Source organism: Larimichthys crocea, chromosome III, assembly GCF_000972845.2.
Source record: "Larimichthys crocea isolate SSNF chromosome III, L_crocea_2.0, whole genome shotgun sequence".
NCBI lineage: Eukaryota > Metazoa > Chordata > Actinopteri > Sciaenidae > Larimichthys > Larimichthys crocea.
This window is the reverse complement of record NC_040013.1, coordinates 23,541,550-23,567,313: the sequence shown is the minus strand read 5'-3', so window position 1 is coordinate 23,567,313 and position 25,764 is coordinate 23,541,550. Positions and strand designations below refer to the sequence as shown.

At 41.9% G+C, this 25,764-nt stretch overlaps 1 protein-coding gene across 2 annotated transcripts in view; it reads left to right on the top strand.

Annotated features, from left to right (window-relative positions):
• The window catches only part of nrg3a (neuregulin 3a), a 315,969-nt gene extending 295,342 nt beyond the window's left edge, over positions 1–20,627 (top strand). For both annotated transcript variants that reach the window (XM_027276560.1, XM_027276567.1), the window contains 4 exons: positions 3,111–3,237; positions 10,772–10,887; positions 13,931–14,116; positions 18,990–20,627. In XM_027276560.1, the coding sequence (XP_027132361.1) occupies positions 3,111–3,237; positions 10,772–10,887; positions 13,931–14,116; positions 18,990–19,668 (1,108 nt within the window). In that variant the 3' untranslated portion in view covers positions 19,669–20,627. The remainder of the gene's footprint in view (positions 1–3,110; positions 3,238–10,771; positions 10,888–13,930; positions 14,117–18,989) is intronic.
• Positions 20,628–25,764: the final 5,137 nt, after the last annotated feature.

Below are 25,764 nucleotides of genomic sequence, written 5' to 3'. Positions count from 1 at the left end.
CCATTCCTGCCCGTGACAACTTTGCATAGCTGAAGAGACACTATATTCTCAATAGGTTGGGTCAAACATTCGGTATGTCGCAGGCAGTCTGTCATTCAGGATATATGGACCGTGGAGTATAGGCTGTGATAGATAGCACTGTAATTCCATAGGCTTCCCTCTGTAATATAATGATGTGAGTGAGTGAGCAGCCTGACAACAAGATAATCGGATCAAGGCATGATGGACAGGCGCTTTCAATGAATCTGTAATTGAGTCAGGGAACCAGCTTGTTCAATTGAGAAGATGCATACAGATCAGGAGGAAGTGTTCATGCAAATCTGAGTGGCCTGAATAAAGATAAAGTCGAAGGTTCTCTCACACTGAAAGGAAAAAATACATCCAGACAAAAATACAGCTAAATAAAAGAGCGCTGATTCTTCACTTCCTTGCTGTCGTCATTGCTTTTTAAAGGGAGCCTGCAGTGCAGTGTGTATGAATTTCCTCTCCACCTCTCCTCCAAACATTGATACTGAGGCTACAGTCATGTTTTTCAGCTTGTCCACATTCATGTTTTTTTATACGTAATCCCTGGATTTTAGGACACAGTGATCCAAAACCTGCAGACAAAGCAACTGAAGAGTTGAATGTTCTTGACCAAAGTTAGTCACTTCACCTCAATCCAACTGATCGTGTGTTTCACTTTCTGAAGAAGCAAACATTACAGACCTAAACAAAAATTCCCAACCAATATCAAATTTGTGATTTTCAGTTCAAGTCCAACCTCCTGTGTTTGGGTACAGACAGATGTTTTTACACCACCGGGATACTGTGGAGAAAAGAGATTTGAGTTATCTTCATTTCAACCCTGTTGCCAGACGGGAACCTCAATATTTAACTCAGAAGTAAAACCCCAAACCCAAAGTCCAGTGCCAACATTTTTCAAACTCAGCTTAACCAAGTCCGTCAGGTTTTCGATCGTGGTTGTGGCAAAATGAGGCTAGTGTTAGGGAACAATCATTAAAAATATGAACGTTAGTTGGTGTCCTGTGACAGGAGATGAGCTCTAGTCTCCTGCATGAAAGCTGGGCTCACTGCCCAGACCACCCTCTATATCCTTCCTATACCCAGGCAGAGTGTGAGGGTATGAAGTAAGCCCAGACTTCATCCAATATGGACATAATACCAAAGGACATTGGGCTGATTAGTTTTTAATCATAATAAAGGATCCTCTTTTGAAGAACAGGCAGCACTTGGTGGTGGTTTAAGGATTAAGATGCTGACTGCAACATCACTGCTTCGTCTGGCTGAGTTGTATCTGACTTGTGTTGTATCTCTCACTCCCTTATTTCCGGTTATCTCTTTACCGGCGCTATCTAATTAAGGCATACAAGTCCCACCAAACAAATACAGCATGATAAGTCGCATAATTAACTCATTAAAAAGTGCTGCAATATTTTTCGAGCAACGTGACCTGTGAGATTGAGCTTTCTGTCGAATCCATTATGGTATTAGTCATGTAGTTTAGACCCATTCATATTAATATACAGGTTTGACTAATCAAATGCAGCCTGAGCTACGTTCAGAGCGACTGGCATCATTCAGTCTGATTTCGAAAGCGCTTCGAACATGAAAAGGCGAGCATCAAATAAACAAGCGGACTTTGTCTCGGCTTTAGAAGAGATAATGAACCTTTCATTTTAAGTGAACGCTTTAGTGTGTACCAAATGTCGCAGACATCTTCTAAGGAAATATAATTAAAGTGCCACAGAGGTGGAGAGGGAGCTGTTTGTAAACACTTCATTACATCGCTGTCATTCAGCACACAGTCAAGACAGAAACTGTAATGGCTCCGTCGGCTCTATCCGATAATGAGCACACCCCTGCCACAACAGAATGAAGTTGTAATAAAAGGGTTCTTTCCAGCGTACTTGCACAAACTTGGATCGCTAGTGTCATTGCACTGGTCAAAAGAACAAAACAAAGAGAGCTTCTTTCAGACAGATGGAAGAAATCAGACCTGTTTGCTGCATAAGGTCTAATTATGAGTCAGGTCTGTGTCTAAGCAAGATTTAAATTAGTTTTATTAGTTTTCCAGACAGTGAGTTCAGTCCTTCAGTGTCAAATTAGTGTTCTTATTCCACCGGTTAATAAAAACACATAGGAACACAAGAAATAAAGAGTCTAGACTCAAAACACCTTCTCACAAATGATAGAAATGAAGAGAGAGTCAAGGTTCATCGTTCAAACTGGAATACTAGTTTGTTCTAGTTACTTTTTGTTACTGTGCAGAGGAGAAAGAAGGAGAAGTGGAGATAGAAAGTTCCTTTAGTCAGTAGCTAACTTTCCTCTTCTCCTCTCTCTTCAAGGGCAGTAACTAATTCTTTGAAAAAAACATTTTGGCGGATGAGTCTAAAGTTTCTGAGAAAGATCTTGTAGATACTTCCCAGTGTCCTTTAGAAAAATAAAGCAGAATAAATGCACATAAATTCCGTGTTTTGACTTAAATAGATCTCTATTAGGACATTAAAAACACACATAAGCCTCCTTTATAGTTTCTTTTTGAGTTTGAAATAAATTACTGTCTATTGGAATCAGTATTGGGGCCAGAGAGCTCCTCAGGGAAAGGTGACTTTAAAATGGTCTGCAAATAACTCCATATGCTACGTTTGTTGACATGCCATCATGACGTGCTGTAGATTTAGGAAACATGTTGGTAGTTTAAAGTCTAGTTCAGGCTTCATGTTCTGTACTGTACTGTTCATCTCTGACACAAAGGCACAGCAACTGTCCCAAGGCTCCTGTTGCGAATTAATTAGAGCAAAATTATAGCTGTGTTGCAGGTAGGACTTGGTGGGAAAGTTGATTGCAGAAGCTAATTACGACAGTGAGGAACTCAGAATATGTTTTACTAGAAGCCATTTGAAGAGGCTAATGTGATGTTAATGAAGGATGGAGATCTCCTCTTCAGTGAAAGCAAGGTTAAATACTTTTGGGCGAGCGCGTGCTTTATCCTCATACTTGAAAACCCCGCAGACTTAGACCGGATTCACAGTCATTCAGCAGTCAAAGCCCTCCTGAAACACATTCCACTTGTGCATCATCCCTTCTTTTTTTATTTTCCTCTTCAGGAGGCGCAGAGAGAAGCTCCAGGCCCACCTGAAGGAGAGTCGCAGTTTGAAAAACTACACTGCTAACTCGCAGAATGCCCTGGATGCCAAGATGAGGGCTCCTAACACCAACCTGCAAATGCATGAGGTGACTAATGCTGGTTTTACTTTCCCCCATCTTGACTTTACTTTCAAAGTACTGTAGCCTTCTGGTAATGGATGTCTGTGCATGTACACCTGTCCAGTATTCTCAGGATGCTCCCATTGAATTTCTTTGAAAACTGGCTGTCTTGAAAATCTGTTTAAAAATCTTCCTCGTTTGCTTATACCAACATAAAGATACAGCACCAGAAACTTGCATGCCATTAGTTGCCATCAGGCCAAATTCGAAATGTTTTGTTGCTAAGATAACTGTGAAGGATTTAGTGGCATCTAGTGATGTAGTTTCAGATTTGAAACACTATCACCTCACCTTCTTTCCTCTTGAAAACTGAAAAAAACGCACAAAATGTCCTTTTCTTGCGTCAGTGTTTAGTTTGTCCATTGTGGGCTATTGTAGAGGCTCATTCTAAGAAAACAGATTCTTATTTTCAGGTGACACACACTAATGAAATGAGTTATATACATTTAAAATGTGGCATCTGATAGCGGTGCCCCTGGAGTGATTATTACAAATCGGACACTCGGAGAACACCTCCGAATATTATAGCATCTATCATAAAATTCATCACCCCCCTGCAGTGTTTAGCTGCATATGAATCGGTATGTATTCCTGTCTCCACCTGGCCACTTGCGTCAGGCTCACAGGTCTTTGAGCATGCAACCGTTCAGTGGTTTGGGAGCACGGTGCTGGCTGGAGACGTCATTCATCATCTTCTCAGCGCTCTTTGTCACCACATCTCTCCCAGATGTGCGCCGCAGAGTAGCTGGGATGGAAAACATTACCTTAATTTGAATGTCAGTCAAATCCGCATGTACCATCGCCTTGGGGGCGAGCCTGTGTGTATGTATGTATTTGTGGACCATTGGGCATAAATTAAATTTAATCGTTTGCTGCATGTTTATCACATACCTATCTAGTCTACGGCGGTTTGACAGAAGGCTTTACTGGATAAACTGTACATCCCCTCAAAGGCATGATTTAAATTTAAAATGAAGCAAAGTGTACTGTGTGCACCAAAGACTCGTTATCCATCATAAACAAATTGATATGCACCAGATTGATAAACTCCTGTGTGGGTGAAGCAGAGACATTTGTGTCCTGTATGTACAACCGTCTCCGACCAGCAGTAAACACTAGTTTCTCATTGCTTGTCTCATCATAGAGCCTTCTTTGTTTTTTGTCCCCTAGAACCTACACACTGATGCTTTAGTTTAACATTTTGGGGAACTATCCATAACTCATATAAGATTCAAATCACGTCACCAGTTTTTAGCTTGGCATAGCTATCGAACTATTGCTTTTAAAAAGGTCCAGTCTGTTGGATTTAGTGGCATCTTGCAGTGAGGTCGCAGATTGCAACCAACCGAATAACCCCTCCTTGAAACCTGACTTTAATCTTGAGTGAACAAACTTTAAAACAAGGCCGGAGGATCTTAAAACGATCAGATATCTAAGCTATACAGCTCGGAGATAGAGCTAACCAAAGCTTGAAAGTAATCTGTAAAATCTGGAGTTTGCAAAGACGTTGTGTCAGGTGTGCCTCCTCACATTACTCTCAAGCTGAGAGCTCTGCCCAAGGACAAACAAACCGGCCTCCCAAACGTAAATGAAGATCAAGGGGATGGCAGCAATCCAACCGTCTACTCAGATTAATGTCATATAATCCATAAATTGGAAATGCTCAAATCAAAGTGATGCCCTTATTAAAAATGTAGTGTTATTACACAGCACTGGTGTTGTTGCAGCCATAAGAAGTATATTAAAATACGTTTTTGTGGATCCACACTTATAGCTCGAATCTCTATTCAAATCTTCTAATGTTTTGTCCTTTTAGGCATCATTGATGTTACTTTTTTAAAATCTTTTTCCTCTGTGAGTCAATGAAAAGAATGTTCAAACCTGCCTCATTCCCTTTCTTCTCTCAGTTGGGAACTTCATTGAAACTTTAAATGGGTCACTGCACTTTATCAGTTAGCTTTGTGATACATTTTTCATACTTTCTGAAAAATCTGGTTTTATGCTTTTTTATGCTGTATTTAGACTTTACAATGTATATAACATTATTGTTTTATTGAGGTCATGCGTCATCATCTTTTTATCAACCAAGCTAAAAGAGGTCTCCTCAGGAGTTTCAGGGTCAGTAGTTGTTGGCGTTTCTGCTTCACAGCAAAGAAGGCTCAACCTCAACTACAGCACGACTTTCTGACACAAGCAATTACTTTAACTTTTCTAGATTTGTTTAAAGTCCTTGTTGGCTAAAAACAGAGCTAGACGATTCTTTCTCACCTGTTTTCTTATCCAGTAGTTGAGAGAATAATCAGCGTTCAGCATTGCGGCTCGGTCGCACCAGAAAAGCAAAGTTCATCCATGGATCCTTGTGAAATAGGCAGTGCTAGACGCTTGCAAAGCTAGTTGTTGAACTGGCTGGTGAGCAAAGTTTTAATATTGCAAATATAAATATGATAATTATTATTTCCCATGTTAGTGATTAGAATATAAAGAGTAGATAACAAAATGCAATAAAATCCAACTGAGTCAAACAATTGAATCGCGTTCTATTAAAGCATAATATGAAACCATTTAAAAGCGGTCCTTTGGCTCCTATTTTGCAAACTGCTCTATTAAAACCAGTTCATGAATTACTGATTATTGCTTACTGTCTCTACAGAATATATTGTTGCTTGAACAACAAGCCTGATCTTCATTGTATAAATGTTGCTTTTAAATCTTGTTCTGTTTATTTAATTTCTACAGGAGCCTTCGGGAAACTTACATGCAAATGAATTGTATTTGCTTATTTTGTGCCTACGCACCCAGAATCCCATTGATCTCTGTCTACAGGCTATCAATTACCAAAACGCCTGAACACAGAGTAACAAAGCACAGGGGTCAGTGTGTGTTAGGAGCTTTAACTTACACTAATGTGTCATACAGACTCTGTTGTGTTTCATTCTTTATCACATCTCTGCCGCATGCCTTTGAATTTAATGTTTTCATTAGTGTATAATCACCTGAAAATAAGAATTGTTGTCTTTCAGACACTACAGATGCCACAAGCCATCGTCCAACATGTTTCTACAGTAGCCCAGAACCCACAAACTAACCACCGGATAGGGCGATTCTCCATTTTCATATCTCATAACCACTGTAGTTTTCCCCTTCACATTAGTAAGGAGGATGAGACAAGGCCGGATGCCGCTAAATCCTACTCACTGATCCTTTAAGTCCCAATTTTATTTTTCTAATCTGACTCTAACATGGATTCTTTGTTGCATTTAAGCGCGTGTATACACGTAGATCAACACCCCATATAATTGGGTATGTCATGACAAAGGCAGCAGAAGTACCCAGGGTTTAAAACCCAATATGGGGAATGTACACTTCTGATTAGCGCTGGAGGGCCATTTGTTGGAAGTATTTGATTAAGCAGTGAAGTAAAAAGCTGTTCTGACGGAGCTGGTCTTTCTCCATCAATCAGTTTTACCACCCTGTCATGTATCCCACAGGTTTTCCACAGAGTCTATCTGTCATTGCCATATAATTGAAACTGCTCTGTCTCTATCATGAACACGAAAACCTTGCTCTGCTGTGCTTAGGTCTGAGACTAAGGTGTGTCTGCGTGTGTGTGTGTGTTCATAATGCTATAAAGTTGTTATTGATGCCAGCATCTCTGCACAAATCATAAAAATCATCTCCTGGTCCCCTCCTGATAGTCTGTCAGTGTTAAAAAACCTCAGTGCCACAGGCATATGGTGTATTGTAGTCCCTATCTCAGAGATTAAAACATCCATTACAGTGTGCACACACACACACACACATTGTACACACACACACACGCACATGTCCATTAATATAGTACACGTCATTACATACTCCCTTTGAACCGCAAACGTCCAGACTCGGTCAGGAGTCACTGTCAAAGCGATGATTACTTTCACCCGTTGTATCTGTGCGTCGTTTATGGAGCGAGAGTGCAGAGTTTCTTCGCCTGCAGCTGCGCAAGAAAACATTGCATTTGTATTGATGACCTCCATAAACAGTCAGTATTGCTGTATGACACATGCACACGGTTTCCGCTTTTTCCTTGAGCAGTCTTCCTAAAGCCGAAATCTATTTTCAAACTGAAACTAAATGGATGCTGAACATTTGCACAGCATTTACAGCTTAGATGCACTTTTAGTTGCTAGGCAGCTCTTTTTATTAGTCTGTTATGGATAAATAAGTTAAACACAACACACAAACACTTTTTTTGTCTGCTACTGTAAAAGAAAAGCATTGTTAAGAGAGCTAAACTGAACGGTCCTTCAGTAACGACTAGCAGAGCCGATTAAAACCGCCATCCATTTCTTCTTAATCATGAATTAATTAACAGCAAACGCAAGCAGCGATCTTCATTCTCAGTTTGAATAATTGTAGCTCACTTTTTTAGCATAATGTCCCACTGTTAAAACTTCATATTTGCTGTTTTAACCACAGGCTGTCTTCACTGGAATCTCCTGTATCAATTAGCAACTTGGATGTGCAGAAAGAGGGCAGAGAGAGCAAGAAACTGGTGTTCACCTCCTAATACACATTGGATTTGCAATACATTAATACTGTATAATTGTATTATTTGTGTCTATACCCAATACCCAGTGCACTGTTAACTGGGTAGTCGAGCGATTTAGTGTTGCACAGAAAGTTGGCAGACTCACAAGAGACAGATAAAAAAAAATGAAAGCAGTAGAAACAGACTTTTAGTCCCTTGTTTGAAATTATACAATTCTTTTCACAGACTAATACTCCTCATAACAAGTCTATTGACCTTTATGTGTGAAATCAGCTCCTTGAACATCACATTATCTCTGTAGTAGATACACTACTTGTTTGTTAAGTGGTAAGCCAGACTCAGATTTCGTGAGGGTAAAAGTGCGACTCAGACACAGAGATGTCAAAGTCGAAGATTTTAAACGTGCTGCAAGGAGTTTTTAGCTGGTTATGCAACTGCCTCAGTTTATTGCATCTATATGACCTACATGACCTACAAACAACAACATAGATTGGTTACTCTTAATGCTTTACCACTGGGTCAGATTCAGTCAGATTCCCCTTGAAATCAGACTAACAAGCGGTAGAAACACGACCACAGGGGCTGCTAGAATCAACCCAAAAATGAAAATTCCTTTTGGCTGCTTAAAGATTTACACGTTTCACGGGAGTTCCTAATATATCAGTTCAGTACAGTTTCAATTCAAGTTAGGAAAGTAGCCTGTGTTATGGTTTTATAAGTACAAATCAGCCTTCAAATGGTCACATAACTATGGCGGCATGGGTGACGCTAATGAGACTGGTGTCCTGCAGGGACACCTCAGAAGGGATTGCATCGGCGACAGCCTTGTTAGTCAGACATCAGACCTCAGAACTCTGCATGAAGACAAGAAATAAATGTACTTTGGAGCAAGAAACTAAAATAGCTTATGTTAGGAAAGTCTAGACAATGCTGTGATAATGCTGAGGAGAGAAAACTGTCACAGCCAGAGAGACGCAAACCACAGATACGTTTGTGTTGTAGAGAGGAAATCAAACCAGCACTGCTCTCCTAAGCCTAAAACGCTTTCTCATGTTGTCCTGTGTTCTTTTGTCGAGTTCACAGCAGATGTTTGCCGCTTTGCAGCCGAGTCTGCCTCGTCAAAGACATTGCGAAGCACCAAACTAAGAACTGAACCGACCACCAGAGAGCAAGAGTGCAGCAGGGGGTGACAAAGGGAGGATAAGTGTCGATGAGAAAGGATCGAAAAGAGATGAAAAGCAATGAAGATGTAGAGAATAACAGGAAGAATACATGTCTGAACAAAATGACAGAAATCACCATACTGACTATTCACTCAACTCGACTTTTGTTAGAGTAAAGGAAGTGGACATTAAAGCATGACCATACAGCAAAAATGTGGTATTATAATGAGATATGTACTGCAAAGGCGGTTTTGTAATATTTAAATCTCCATCTCTTGACATTTTATTTCTTGATGTTTCACCGAACAGAAGCACTGACAGCTTAATTGCATAGATTTACTAATCAACTTTTCCACTGTGGTTAATCCAGGCTTTAAATGTGCTTATTGAATATTAAAACTGTGTTATTTCTGGCTTATTTGATTGAATTATGTGCATTTATACATTACAATTAAGGCTATCACCACAAAATCTATTACATACATACATATATACATACATATTTGGCATATATAATATCCTCAGCTCTTGAGCAAAGTGCAGCTGATTGTGATATTCTGTTTGCAAGGATTTTTTCAGTAGAATTAAGCTGAGCCATTTCGCCAATGAAAATCCCTTTTTATTAGATTTCACATTATGTATCGTAAGCAAGATTTTTAGTGACTGTCACTGTTCTGTAATTGCAAATCAAGATATGGGCAACGGTTCCCAAGTATTTTGGCGCGTGTCCCTTTTAAAACGAAGCAGTGTCCACGGTAAGCAGTTCAACCGAGGTGATTTTCTCCTTCCCAGACTTCAAGTTTCAAGTTCAATGAAAATTAAAACTCAAGTGAAATCATGAAAGGCGCTCGCATAAAAGTATGTTTTAAGAAGACACTTCACTGACTCAGCTGACCTGATTTCCTCTGGCAGACAATTTCAGAGTCTCTGGGCCCCCGACTGCAAAAGCTCTGGCCCGTTTAGTTTTCAACCATGCCTGTGGAACAGACAAAAGCCCTCTGCCCGAGGATCTCAAAGTATGCGCTGGCAAGAATGGTTCTTCTTAAGACTTATAGCAGCAGAGAGGCCTTAAAGTAAAATCTATCCTACAGAGCAGGAGTGATGTGATCACGTTTCTTGGCAGCTGAGTTCTGTACTGTTCGGAAGTCAATGGATTTTCGGTTCAGGCATGTCACAGTAAACCAGGCGTGTAAAATAGTTTCATATGACTCTCTATATGACCATCACCTTTTACCTCTGCCATCATAAATACATCCACGGTGAACAGTGCAGCATTCATTTCACTTCATCTCTCTCCCATCTGCCACATATTCAGCCACTATTGACACATCTGGACCTCGGTGAAGTCGCCACTCTTCATTGTTGGTAGAAGATTTGTGACACAACCAGAAGCCTTAATGCTCTTGATTTTATCAAGCTGTCAAGCAGCAGCCTCCCTCCCTCCCTCCCTCCCTCCCGCTCACACAGTGCAATTTACCTCAATCCCCGAAAAAGGCGAGAATGATGTTGAGGAAGGTGGCAAAAGGCAGAAATAGACGTTGCTCGACTCCATTTAGTCTCTGACAGTCAGTTCCCAGAATCAAGGCAGTAGGCACTCCCCGCCCCGAGGCTCTCGATGTGTGAGAAAGAGCTGTGGGAGAAGAGATCTAAGAAAGCTCAATATAACCTGCCTGAGGAGGAGGAGGAGAAGTTTTATTCTGAGTGGGATCACTTTGTATCACATGATGTCTCTAACATACTGACGGTCATTTATAGGATCGGTTCCTCATACATTGTTTTTATTGGTCCTTCTTGCTTGTTTCCACAGTACTTCAAACGCTCCTCCCAGCCTCGCCAGGGAAATGTCTGTGAGTCCAGCTTTGCACACTGCAACATCTCCACCACGCCATCCAACAGCTCCAGGGGCACAGCAAAACATCACAGGTATAACACTCATTTACACACACACACACACACACAGACAAATGCAGGTGTAATGTTACACTGGAGATGCAGCTGCAATAATGCAAATTATACCAACAATAGGCAACTTCTGTGTCCCTTCCTATAATCAGCAGGCGCTCAGTGAAGAGAGAAATTGAATTATCCACATTACAGTGCAGCCAGAGCTAATTGCTGATTTACGGTAGAATGATAGTAATTGTAATTAAAGCTATAAACATGTTAATAAGCATATCTATAACGGTCATGAAAACAGAGGAGATGTGACAGAGATAAAACAGGAAGCGCAGATTTATGAGCCGGTGCAGATGTAAATCCCAGTAAGCTTCTTTTTTTTTTTTTCTTCTTCTCACGCTGCTCGGCGGTTTGTTAGAGTTGTCTGTGCTTTGGCATGTTCATCAGCGGAAACACAGTCCAACACACACACTCCACTGCCTACTTCTGACAGAGTTAGGATTCAGCTCTTTGCCAAGGCTGGATTTTCTGTTAGAATACACACGAACAAACACAAATGACAGAGCTGAGCCAAAGAGAAGGGAACCCCTGCAGATCAGGTGTGTACGTCAGACCACCTATTGGTGTTTTTGTTTTGATGGTTCGCAGATTTATTTTCTTAGTAATATATTCAGTGATTACTATATTAAGCTCTGCCTCGAGTTTTTTGGTTTTCAAATCCGTGAGAGTGAAAAGACAGTGTGATTTTCTGATTCTGGGACAAGAGGTAAATGAGTAAAATGCACACATGCCTCTTTTTTGACTTCGCTCTCTGCCATTGCTCTTCAGTTACAGACATTCACACCGGAGAGGCTCTCAGGGCACCTGTGGTTTTCTAACTCCAAGTACTAAGCAACTCCGCTGGAGCAGCTGGAGGTTAATCGCCTTTTTTCAAGGGGATCCAGTCAGTGGTTGAGAGGAGATTTTCCCAGAAATACTATCAGACAACTTTTAAACCACTTGGGCTAAACTCCTGCACGGCTTTACTGTCTCCTTTTCTCTCACCCTCTCTGCACTGAGTTGATCACACGGTTGGCTGCCTAGTTTGTTGCTCTCGCCACAAATGACATTCTTATTGGCCGGTCAAGGTTTATTCGTTTACAATCTCATCAGCTCAGACAAAGACTTTGGACACTATACTGTCAGGAGAACAGAAGTGTGTTGGGAAGAAGATGGGTGATTTGAGAGGGGGATCCCATCCTCCTTAGAAAATGCACCCCTCTTAATAACCTGCAATCCCGACGCTCCATCCTTTAGTAGCAGAGAGTGTAGTGGCAGAGGGGTTGTTCGGTTATGATGTCTAGTCTGCCTGACTCACTAATCCTTTATGTGACTGATGTTTATAAAAGTTAGAATCTATGGCTCTTGAAATATCAGTCCCCAGCATCTGTGGTGCTGAAGTAGCAGACAGATGAGTAATTGCGCCTTTTTCTCTCAATCCCGCCCCTCTGTCATTTTCACTTTGGCTCTATGATATTTTCTAAACTACGTACTCTGAGTTATAATATTACAGTCTATATGCTCCGGAGGAGTGTCACCGTCAAAGTGACACAAAGCAATTTGTAGTCACAGAAGAGTGCGAGGACACACTGCGAGCCTGTAGTATCCATATAATTTTTCTATGATCATATAGTAGCAAAAATACACCCTGAAACCAGACTACACCATACATCAGGGGAGATATGACTACAGGTTATGAATGTTAGGCGTAGGAAAGTGTTTCAGACATGATGTATCTTTTTAAATGTCTTTTTTAGAAACTCTGCCAACGCATGTAAGCGCCTTATTCTATGCAGAGATTTAAAATAATCAATAAGCCCAAGACTATATTAAAAACTCTTAATATTCTCTACCTGTCGTGTATATTTCAGTTTCTGAATGTGCTAAAACGATCAGCTGTAACATTTTGACCACTGACAGACGAGGTGAATAACACTGATTATCTCGTTATCATGGCACCTGTCAGTGGGTGGGATATATCAGGCAGCGAGTGAACACTTCGTGCTCAAAGTTGATGCGTTAGATGCAGAAAAATAGGCAAGCATAAGGATCTGAGCAACTTTAACAAGGGCTAAATTGTGATGGCTCTACGACAAAAAGGCAGATATACTGGTTGTTATAGAAGTTAAGAAGCTTATTTTTAGAGGCAAATCCTTCTAAACAACAGAGTTAAATATGAATGAGGGCCCGCAGAGGACATTTGCTACTTCGGTAAAGTACATCAGAATGTACTTACAAATATTCCAGCTCGAAAATCATATTTGGAAGATGTATGCGAGCAAAGACGACATACACAAACACCATGCTTTCCGAAATGAATTAAGATCTACAAATCAACTTCTCTTAACTTGTATCTGTTTTCTACTGCAGGATCTTTTTGGGAACTCAGGAACTATATTTGTGTTTTAGTAAAATCAACTCTCAACCACTGTCTAAATAATTGTATTAGAAGTTAAGCCAGAAAAGAGTTAAAGAGTTGTTAAAGATTTTCTTGTCGAGCTTAGTTCTTTGGCTCCTTAGCTCCCTGGACTATTGACTTGAAAAGGCAAGTACTTCATCTGCTGGTCAGTTTCCATCTAAATTCAGTTTGATGAAGCATTTTAACACTGGTCACATGTTGATTATTCTTTTAACTGCTTACAAGAGGTCAACCTACCCAAACCCTTTGTACATAAATTAACTGTAAAAAAGGGAAACCAATCCAAAAATGGCAAACAGACCAATGGGTAATTAAACCTGATCCAAACAGAGACTGAACAGTGGCACTAGACCACCAGTTGATGAATAAAATCAGTAACCATCAATCTACTCTGTCCGTGTCACCTCAAAAACACATCTTGTGGATGCTTATAATTCCACTCAAATCTACTCAAGTATTACATATTTACACATAGACGTCAGACCCTATTCAACACAATTAGAGTACCTAGTCCTACTCAGGACTCCTGGGATGAGAAGAGGTTATATTTACATATATGGCAGCATATTCCATCAGATATTAAACAATGTGACCTTTTTTCTTCCTCCTCAGAAGTGGTTCCTTATCTCACATCCCGGATCAGAGAACCCGGACAGCCCATTGGTCAGCTCCACGCAGGACCCCGCCCATACCCAGGGGGAGGCTAAATCCGATTGGAGGATCCAAGTATTCAGGCCCCGCCTACCAACACCTTCAAGAAGTAGACTCCTCTGACAGGGAGGCTGAAGCACAAAGAGGGTGAGAAGAAGATGAGAATTAAAATATATTTGTGATCAACAAACGTCTGCCAACGTCTGACAGACTGACCACCACTCAGTGTCGCAAGAACAGCCAAAGAGCTCGTCGTCAGAGCATGAGCAGCTGCTGTCAGACTATCAGACACACTGTGTCGTACCTGTGTTGTGTGTTGGTCTGCTGTCGGTCATGGGATCATCATCATGATGATAGTGGAAAAAATAGTGTAGACGCATACTTTGAAAATGAAGGATGGTTTCACAGACTCTTCACCCACGCAAAGGCGAGGACCAGCCATGTCTAATTAGAGGGCATTAATATATTTCAGTGTGCAGCAGCTCTTTTAAAAATCAAGAGTATTTTAAGGTTTTATCCTCACGACTCCTTCCTTTTCCCTTCTGTCCTTACTTCTGTGCAGTATCCACCATGTGCTGAGTCATTTTAATGAAAGCTACTAACTGGAAAATACAGGCCTGCCATGGACCCAAAAAAAAAATTAAAGCGTGGATATTTCAAAGCCCATATTCAGTTTTTCTTAAGACTGCATTTCTCATTTATTTAATCTCCTTTACTCCCTTCCATCCTTTTGTTTTCCAATCTGCTGAGCAGCGACGAAAACAAGGTCACGTTATGTTGTGGTCTGCAGTACAGTGGCGCGAGCTCAAAGCAGTCGCTTCGTCTGTTGCTTTTAATGACACGATACAGGCTGCACATCCACATTCTTCACTCCCTCTTTCCCTCTCAGGCATCTTGTCATGCCTGGCCTAAATTCTCATTCTCAGCTCTTTTTAATGCAATGGCTTAGTAGGTAGAACAATTATAGTAGGGTTACACTTTGCAGACGAAACTGCATGTGCATAGCAGCCGGGGGGATATGCAAATGATATGTTCGAGTGATTAGTAAGAAATGTATTCAGTGCGAAAGGCGCTTCGACCCATTTTTGGTGGGTCATGAGTCAGTGCTTTACCCCACCTGGACCGGCAAGTCTCTCTTCAAGTGTTCAGGTCCCAGCAGTCGAGGCTCAGGATAAAGCTTCACATGACCTACATGCATACTAATACAAAGAGGACGAGAAGAGCACACACTAGCGTGCGTTCAGTGAATTCAGTGATGTGCACGCTATGGGGAGGGGTTTCGAGCGATGACTACCCATGCCCTTTTTTTACTCAGAGCGCTTACGTTTCCTTTTGTTTTAATCTTTATTTAAGCATGCTTCATTTTCACATGCTTCAAATGTCACTGGGGCACTGGAGCTGCTTAAGTAAGCTTCTCCCTCGGCACAAGTGCTCTTCTCATTGGCCCCAGTGCCACTCAAGTGCCTCTCTGGTCAACTAAATCCATCCCTGTGTGCCCTCTGGTCAGCCCAAGAGTCTTCTGGTAGCTGAAGTGTCCTCTGGTCAAGGAAAGTGTGCTCTGGTTGGCCGACCCAGGCATCCACTGGTTGCCCCAAGTATCTTCTGGTTTCACATTATTAACCAAAGTTCCGCTCTGGTTGACACAAGTGTTCTCTAAATGCCGTCTTTTCAGTTGAAGTGATCCATTGGCCTCGAATGATCCCTTGGTCAGCCAGCGTGTCATATGGTCACCCCAAAGCGTCCCCCCGGTCAGCCCAAAATGTCACTCATGTGTCCTCATGTTGGCTCCGTCCTCTTCTGGTCACTACAAGTGTCCTTTGCTGTCCAAATGCTGCCCTGCTCAGACCCTTTTGTTGTTTTTCCCCCTGCCCCAAGAGCATCTGTGCATGCCACTGACCAGAATGAAAATTCCCCTTTCATAAAAATAAAAAATAAAAACACACTCATGCACAGATGCTGCACAAACGCGCAGACAATGTTTGGGATGTGCGGACGAACAGGTTGTGCTGAAAGGCAAAGAGGTCACACACACACACACACATATCCAGAACATAGACACACTCATGCAGACTCAGTTCACTCACTCACAGCAGATGGACGGACAGGCAGACGGACGAGAATCGCTTTTTCCCATAGTGTGGTAGTGTGGGTTGCCATGGAGACTTTGGACCACGACTGCACAGAAAAACCGAGGGAGAGATGCAGACACAGAAATAGAGAGAGGCAGAGAGCAGTGCGAGCCCGTCCTGACACAGACGTAAAGGCGCTCAGAGATCTGGTAAAAAAGAATTCAAAAATAGCAGCAGGGGAGCACAAGAATGTGATAGAGGAGTGTGCAGATAGCATGTGACAGTTAGAAAAAGCTTTAAAGCAAGGTTACCCGGTCTATTCCATGCCTGTTAGAGAAGCCCAGTGTTATCTCAACAAAATGGCTGACAGGGAGACAGAATGTCCTGTGTTGTTACTACTATTTTAAGATAAAGCTGTCTCCAAAATGGCTGACAGAGAGGCTGCATGCATTTTTCTGTATTTGTGTCTACTGCAGGAATTCAACACGCCACTTCTTTCTCTCTCTCTCTCTCTCTCGCTGCTATATTTGTCCCGCGATATATTTTACACAACAGCCTTCAGGTAAACAAGACGCAGCTTGTGTCCACGCGTAGGCGTCCACCTACATGTATGTATAAACGCCGCCTCTCTCTGCAAAACATTCCCCCGGTGTTACAAGGTCACTGCATCACGCCGAATAGTTTGACTTTAGCTCCAAACAGATGAGATATTTTTATCTGCAGGGGAACGGATTAATGAAAATGACTGTTAACACTTGTACATGTAATGAGCCCCAGTAAAAGATAAAAGCCCAGTCACTTATCTCACCTCTCTTGCACACAATCCCTCTGTAATACCCCCTCTAGCTGCTCCCTCGCTTTGCTTCAGGGTCTATATTTGAACTCTGCTTCATAGATTTTTTTTTTTGCAATCTGATTGTGTTTCAACACATCAAAAGAGAGATTTGTCTGTGAATGTTATCTTGGGAATTAGCACCCTCGCATCATCCTCTCTTATCGCTCGCGGGATCCTCTCTGTGGACCCGCTAAATCTCCGCTGTGTTTTTTTTTTGTCTCTGGAAAAAAATACTGCGGCGATAAAAAGAACGATGTGATTTCCTCTGAGTCTGAAAAGAGAGCACCTTCTCCTCCAAACCATTACCGGTTTTTCTGGACATCCTGATGGAGACATGTTAAGTGTGTGTGATGAGGTCTTACAAGGCCCGAGGGGAGTCAAAGTTGGATTTTGACAAGGTGGAAAAGGTTTTGCAGAGGATTATGAATTATTACACAAATATGGCTCAGCTCTAGAGTGCCACTGGCTTTAGACAGCGATAACACTCTAGGGCATGGTCAGTCTCTGATGGAGGGAAGGGAGATTATGTCTGGACACAGAGAAGTCAGGTTATATGAGATAAGCTTGTCGTTGGCATCTCCAAGATTTAGCAACAAGGATCTGTAACAACAAGGTGTATATGAGCTGAACAGATGAGGCAAATGATAAGCCAAATAAAATGTCAAGGATCACTCCAGAATCTGCAGCCTGGATAGCAGTTGTGACGCAAGTAGGAAACTGTCCACTTTCCACATCAACCAGATTGTTTTTAAACCTCATGCAAACAGCATGAGCAGGATTAGCAATCCTGTTTCTCGAGCTTCATTTTTGCTTGAGAAACCATGCGTACGTCAGCTCATTAGCCTCGGAGCTACATCTACACTCTGCACCTCGTGATTTACACTCAGTGTCAGCGTTCAAGCGCCAAAGCAGGAAGTAGTTGGAAAGTATGGATGTAAAAACTTCAGCAACGGATGAAAAAACATCATTCATGATGCACAGAATCATTCACTATTGATGTCATTCTGCAGGGTTACCATAAATAAGACAAAGTTTCTAATGCGTACCAAAGCTTCACACAGGGAAAGCATCACTGTGGGAGCCGTGGGGTGTCGGAGAACGTGACGGTGCATCTTTGCATCCAGAATAATTGAATCCGAACTGACGCTAACACTTACATAAAGAATTGTAAGATTCTTCTAGTCAATATATATGACAGCTTCTGCAGCTACATCCCCACTCCAAAGTATGAGTTTGACATAGGGTCGGGTTTTGTGGAGTAATCTCATTACAGTCCAGCTGCATGTAAACACATGTACAACTCTAATCTTTGTGTCATGTGAAACAGATAAAAAACGTCCAGTTTAATTTTAGAGGTTGGGGAGTAGGACGGCTAACAAACAGGCTGAGACTAACAGGGACAGACAGGCAGGATGCAAAAACAAGAGATATGTTGATAACTTGATTTGATGAACAACCAGAAACAATACGTGAACATGCCGAGGACGTCTGCCAGACAGGTTAGCAATAACACAGGAAAAGAACTATAGAAGAGGAAGGTGGATGATGAGGGCAGAGATTAAAAAACGTGAATTGAAAATAATACCTGTCATAACTTGAATCAGTGCAGTTATGTAATAACTGAGCAAGGCTGACTCAGAAAGGGATTTTCAAAGAAACTGGTCTTGACCTACAGCTGCAAAAAAGAAAAAAAGATAAAGCCGATTGCAAGTTACACGTGATTTCCTCACTCGTCCTTGTACGTAGCTGAAATGTTGAAACAATTCAAGTCCTTATATAAATAACATAAATAATGAACTCTCTGCTACCTATTCACTTATATAAAGGGAGTTGAAGATTTGGGAAATTTGTGTGCGTGTGTGTGTGTGTGTGTGGACTCGGATATAAAGAGATGAAAGGTGTCAGATCCATCCTCTTCTGTCTCAGTATACACGGTTACGCTGAGAGATGGCAGAGGGCGGAGAGCTGTCCGTCTGTGTATCCTGCAAAGGTTTCAGTGTGGTAGTTTGTCAAAGACAGAGGAAGTGAGGAACTCCAGCTGAATAACCTTTGCTCCCCTTTCTCTTCTTTTTGTCTCTGTCTTGTCCTCCGCTTCCTGTTTCTTCATCTTTTTTAGTTGCCAAATGCATGGAGAGAACCAATGTGACGACCCCAGACGAGATGCCTTCCTACATATGCAAACTCCTGTTTCCATGGAGACAACGTCATCGCCTTGGAGCGGCCGCATGCAGGTGCGCCCGGGCCTGTGCGCTCCGCCCGAGCGCGGGGATCCGAGTCCCACCACCCGCAGCCTGCGCAGGCCAGGACGCCGTAACAGCCACTCCCCTCCGCCTCCGTTTCGCTCCTGCTCTATCCCCATCATCCCATCCGTCCAGGGTCACCATGACAACGAGGTGTCTTGTATGCAAACCAGCGTCACCCCGGCAACCACAGCGTTGTCAGTCACCTGTGGAGCCATGCCCTGCAAGGGAGAGAGGCGAGAGAAGGTAGCACACACCACGCTGGCTTCTTCTTCCTGCTCGTCCGCCATTGGCCAGCAGCAGGACGAGGTGGCGCTGCTGCTGGAGGAGGCGCAGGAGCAGCTCAGGGCGTTGGCACTGGCTCACAGGAAGCAGGAGGAGGGTGGGATCAACAGCGGCGGCTCGACGGCTGCGCTGGTGGAGGCCAGAGAAACTGTTTGCTTCCTGAACCTTAATGGAGGAAATACCGGGGCGCTGAGCTGTAACGGACCCACGCAGACCCAGTTACTCAGCCCCAGCCTATCACACAGAGACCTGGGCCAAAGCAGCCAATGAAAGGACACGATTTAGGACGTTCACTTTTCGGTTTGACAGCGTTTGACAGACTCTGGTGTTCTGCGTCTGTGGGATACAAATGGAAATGCTGAATTTAGAAAAAGAAAAAAGAAAAAAAAATGTAATATCATGGAAATTCTGAAAATGTGCTGATGATATGCATACTGTGTGGATACAAACATACAAACACTTCTCGAGTGGCCGCCTTTACACCGACTGACAGTATGGAAAAAGAGAAAAAAAATATTTACATGCATTTATTTACAAAAACAAGAGAAACACTTCTACTTAGGCAAAAAGAAACCAAATAGTCTGTCAAATCCATGGTGTTTTTAATTGTAAAAAGAATATATAAATATATATAAATATATATGGATATAAATATATGGAATTCAAAAAGTGACCAAGTACAAAGTTGAAGAAAACAGGAATGATGTAACTATTTTTCTTTCTTTTTTTTTTTTCCTTCTCCCTGTTTTGTATTAACTGTCACATTTTGGTTTTTTTGCTCAACTCTAACAAAAGGACTTTCATTAACGTCCCGCCGTGCGTCCACGAGCCGCGCGTCTGATTCTGTGAAGCCGGCACAGAATCCCAAAAAAGGCCGACAAAAGGAAGGAGCCTCCACACAAATTCCCCCCCCAAGCTCTTGCCTTCTGAAAACTTGTCTACCCTGCCAAGAATTACAGTACAGCCCTCCGCTGTTACCGACAACATGCTGAGGATTTACGACACTAGACAAAAAAACTCCCCCCCTGCCACCTGTGTGTGCGAGTATGTGTGTGTGCTGAAGTGCATCGAGGGACGAGAGGAAGAAGAATTAAAAACAGGAAGCGACTTCTTCTTCAGTTGGTCAGATTTGTTGGGGGGGAGGCGTTGCAGATTGTTAAAGACAGCCCAGATGCTGACCCCCCCCCTCTTTGGCCAGCATTTCAAACCAATCTTTAGGTTATTTTTGTTTTTGTTACAAATGATATTTTCACACACATATGCACACACACACTCACCTGTGCATTATTTTTTTTTTCCATCGGTTGGATGAATGGACAGAAAGACAAAGGAAAGGACAGAGGGCTATGGAATACCACGGGAACTAACGTGACATTTGTTTTTAGTTGATTTTGTTTTTTTTTCCGTTCAATGAACAATGCTGCTTTCTGGGGCTGATGGGAGGGAGAACTACGCAGTTTGGGTATGAAAAACAAGAAATAAATGTCTCTATGTTGTATCCTATGAATTGGAAGCTTTTGAATCTCTGTATGAAGTTACAGCCAAATGTTTCTGGTGACAAAAAGTTTAAAAAAACAAAAAACAAAGAAAAAAACAGTGGTTGCAATTCTGGTAAAGATTTTTCAAAATAAGAGTTGTTTTGGTGGATTGCTTGGAAGACATTTTGACTCCCTTAAAAAGCACCCTATCCAAACATGCATGCTGGATAACGTCAGTCCGGTTTGGGGCGGTATCTTTGGGGGCGTTTTTCACAGATATCCTGGTCTAAACTGACCTGAGACCAGGACTCACAAAGTTCTCTATCTTACCCAGAAAAGTAGCTTGTGGTTCCTCCTTCTTTTCACCATGCTGCCCAGACTACAGGAATCAACGATAAATGAGGTTTTTAAAACATGGTTTCATTTCAAACTGTCATACTGTACAATACATCCGTTTACGAAAAGGTCTTGATGCATACATGTCAAAGTTTCTGAAGCACAAATGTTTCCATCCACGGTTTTAATTGCAGTAGTTAACATGATCTTGCATATTTTTTGTAACAGCAGCTGTCTCTTTCCAGATGTTTGATGATTAGAATTTAAAAATTACACACAAATCAAGGGGGGAAGCCGGCCTTGCTACCAAGGTATCTCCCAGTATGATTACAGATTATGGTAGTCTTACTCAAAATTCACCTGCGTCATACATCGATGGGAGGAAAAATTGAACAAGGTATTTGTTTTTTCGAAACGTGGATGTTTTGGCATCCATATAATTGTAAAAGTAAAAACTTGAACTTTGTACAATAAGCAGAAGTAGCAACAGTTTGCTGTTTAAAAGTGTTTTTATCGCCATCAAACTTTTAAAAAATCTCGCTTTCAGAGTTATCTCTCGGACGACTTCTGCATATTTTACGTTTTTGATATGAAACAAGTTCAATCCAACGCCGAAAGCAGCCCTCCTTCAAGCTTTGCGAATGTGGCACCCTGTTAACAAACTTGCTTCTTGGCCAACATCTCACCATCTTCTGTGCTTAACACGTTCCCTTCTGTGGCGCCTTCCAATGCGTGTGAGCGACGCTGCTCACTTCAGAGAGGTCTACGTCAGTAACACGACACCTCGGTTGTAAGTTGGCAGTACCTGACAATTCACACCGTCTTATCAAATCGCTCACAATGGCTGATCCTCTGAAACATTTACCATTCAGCTCTTTTCTTCTAGAAACTCCTGAATGGCAAGGTTAAATCTTATTCAACGCACACATCAGCCTGGAGCATGGTTGTTGTTTTTTTAATTTCATTTCTTTGCCATACTGCCATTAAACCCACAAAAGGAGCTTTTTTCTATATCAATTGTTGAATCTCAACAGTTTTTTTGGTTATTTGATACCGATGACCATGAAATCCATAATGTCCACACCGGAACAAAAACACTGGGGACTTATGGAGGTTGATGTGCTTCTGTGCACAGACACAGTGCAAAAAAAATGTGAATTTGTTTGTTTGACCAACTGTAATCAGTGTATGAGCTTTTAACAGATAAAAGTCTGCAAGCATTGTCTGGATTTGTTTTCTTATCTGAGATGAACCCTGCGAATATTCCTCGACTGCACAGCATTCACAGAATGAAGCCTCACAGAGCAGAAACATGCACATTCGTCAAGAGCAGACACCAAACAGGCATTTTCTTTTTGATTTGACAGTCCTGTAAGAAGTATTACCGCACCTTGAGAAAACTGCAATTACCTCTGACATCCAGGTACTTCAGTACATGAGCATCAGCAATTATACAACAGAGGAGAGGGAAAACTCATTTAATGCAGGCATCTTTGCTTTCCACTCTGAACATATTTAAACGGTTTTACATGTGCTGGTAATTGAACAATGCTCACTGCATAGCTTCACATCCCGCTGCTTTAACATTATCAGAAGCAGCACAGGAAGAGAAATGAGCGCGTGCATTCGATTAGGAAAACCTCGTCAGCTTCTGTTTTTATTAGTCACAGATTTAGAGGGCATAACTGCCTTTCTCCGTTGTATTATAATATAAATAGTTGTAATTATTTTCCAACTTTATTCTTAAATTTGATCATCGACACTGAGTGAATGTAGGGCTTTCTTACAGAGCAAACACTCACACACATTTATGTTATGTAATGCATCATCAGCAGCTCTTAAGATTAAAATCATTTTGATTAGAGATTCCAACTAACTGTTTACATGGACGCAAAATGAAATAATCCAATATGATGTGTGTTTAATGCCTCAGAGCATTTAATCAGAATGTAACTTTTTTTTTTGACACGTGCAAAGTGGTTCTGCACGCCGTGAGGCGTCTAATCTGCCAGAGATTTGTTGTGTTTCTGCTGTTCTTTCTAATTAAGCAGCAATCTAAGCACCACATACTGTACTTCTTTTCTGTAGAAGAAGAGGACGCTTATAGCTCATCAAGAATGGTAAACCACAGTGCTCCTTCCCGTGACGCGAAGGCTGGTGGGAGTAAGTCGTTCTCACTGAGTTTAATTTGTTTCGGTCCTTCTTGGAAATGTTTGTGTGCAAAACTTGGCTGAATTTCTCAAAATTTTGCTTCAGACCAGCCCGAGAGTAAAACAGATTCATATTGGTTTGATGTTCAGTTGTCAGCTTGTTTCTCTCTATTTTTTCTGTATTTACTCTGAACTGTGGTTGTCGTCTAGCAGCACTGAGGACGCTGCAACATTAGGTGGGTAAGTGAGGACAAGTTCTGGGTGGAGAATTTTTCTCTCACTTCCCAATGCACAGATTTACGGCCTGCACCGCAGTTTAGCTACATCAGTCAGTCACATGGCAAGAAGTAAAGCAGTGAAGACCGTCAGTATAGTGTCTGTATGTGTGTGTCCATGTGTAGGTGTGAAAGACTGATGGCAGGGAATAGAGGTTAGACCATCAGGCCATAGAGATAAGAGCTACAGCTTGATGTTCCAATAGGACTGGACTGCCAGGCCAGGCAATCCCATTAGACCCGATCTGAACTGCACGCCACTTCAGTGTCGGTGATCCCAGATACTCTGAACATTTATATGCATTTTCTACGCTTGCGTGTCAACGTGTCTTTTCTCTGCCACCGCATGCAGCTCGTTCAGTAATGCAGACAGAGATTTCTGGCCTCAAACACCAGATTGTGTGCACATATCACCTGATATTATCCTCCAGACACAGAGTTCATCTTCTTTAACAAAACGTCCCCATGCAGACTGTCGGTTTTTTTTTTTGCTATTTCCAGGAATGAATAAACCGAAAATGTCTCTCTTGGGATTTTGAGTCATCGCAGTGGAAGTGTCAATGCAGTACACATCAATAAAACACCATCAAAATATATCAAGAAAGAAAAAAGAAAAAAACATAACCAGATTCCAACACCCACAAACACGCTGTCATTCAAGACAGACTGTTCTCTATTTTCCTTTAATTTGCAAGCTAGATTTGCTGGTTGTCAGGATCAGCCAGGAGCGAATCCATTTGCATCTGCAGAGCTACTAATCTTCACACGGTCTCAGGAACACAGCAGCCCATAATGAGTGGTTGCAGGGCAGATACCGCAGAACACGCTTGCAAAAAACGTCTAAATGAGAGCATGTGTGTGGCGCTGTAATTATCACATCTCAGCATGCACCGTGCGCCAACATGTCAAGTGGGTCCGTGTAGTCATTTACAGCGTGCAAATCGTGGCCGACAATTGAATGTCGTCGTGTGAGTTCCTTATTGTTTGACCGAAATCTTAAATCTGGTCATCTAGAACTTGCAAAAGAGCGAACTGAAAATGTAGCCCTCGAGCAGTGAGGATCGCGTTCATCCCCGTGAGGAGAGAGTTTCTCAAACCGACGCTGGAGCTGCAGAATCGCTTCAAGATTTCACAACATACAAGGCAGATAAGAAAATACGCAAATAAATAAATAAGGTGGTTGAACTGGTAGAGTGACCTGGTTCCGAATCCAGCTTGTGGTCCACAGACGTTTCCTTTGCTTTGTGTCGTCCCCGCCTCTGTCTACCTGTTTTCCTGTCTGTCTTCAGCTGCTCTCACAAGTTGAAAGCTGTCTAAAGTTACCAGCGAGTTTGTTCACGTCTTCATGATGCTATCGTCTCCATACTCCCTCTGTAGCCTGGTTAGCGGCGTTAGTCCTGTTGTTCTTGAACAGCAGCTGACGGCGTGATAGACAGAAATCAATCAGGTACAACATCCGTCCATTATCTGTAACCGCTTATCCTCATTAGGGTCACGGCGGGACTTGATCCCATCCCAGCCGATACTGGGCGAGAGGGAGAGTACACTCTGGACAGAGTCGCCAGCTCATCGCAGGGAAAAACAAGCATTCACACCTGCAGGTGATTTAGAGCCACCAATTAACCTATTAAGTGCATGTGCTTGGACTGAGGAACTCACACAGACATGCAAACTCCACACAGAAGGACACCAGCCGAGGTTCGAATCAGGAACCTTAAAAAGTCGAACAAATTTTCACAATGAATTAATCATATATTTTGAGCTGTCATGCCTTCCTCAGGATGTTACAGGAAGTTTAATTTCTACACACACCAGAGGGTAAAGAAGTGAGAAAAAGATCTCCTTTTTTTTCTTTGTCAAACTACAGTGAACCAAATTTCTTCCATAACATCTTTAGAAAAAAGAATTCTCACATTGTTTCAGATCTAATTCTTTGTTTAATCTCGTGGCCTTTAAAATCTATGATTTATGTATAAAAACAAATCTTAATCTAATCTAAATGATCTCCTCTCTTTGCTAAAGATTACTTCACATATATTTAAGGATTACAATACAGAGTGAATGCTTTGTTTCCATAAAGAGCACTGTGATCACTCACAATACACTGAAGGGTTGCCATGTGCACAC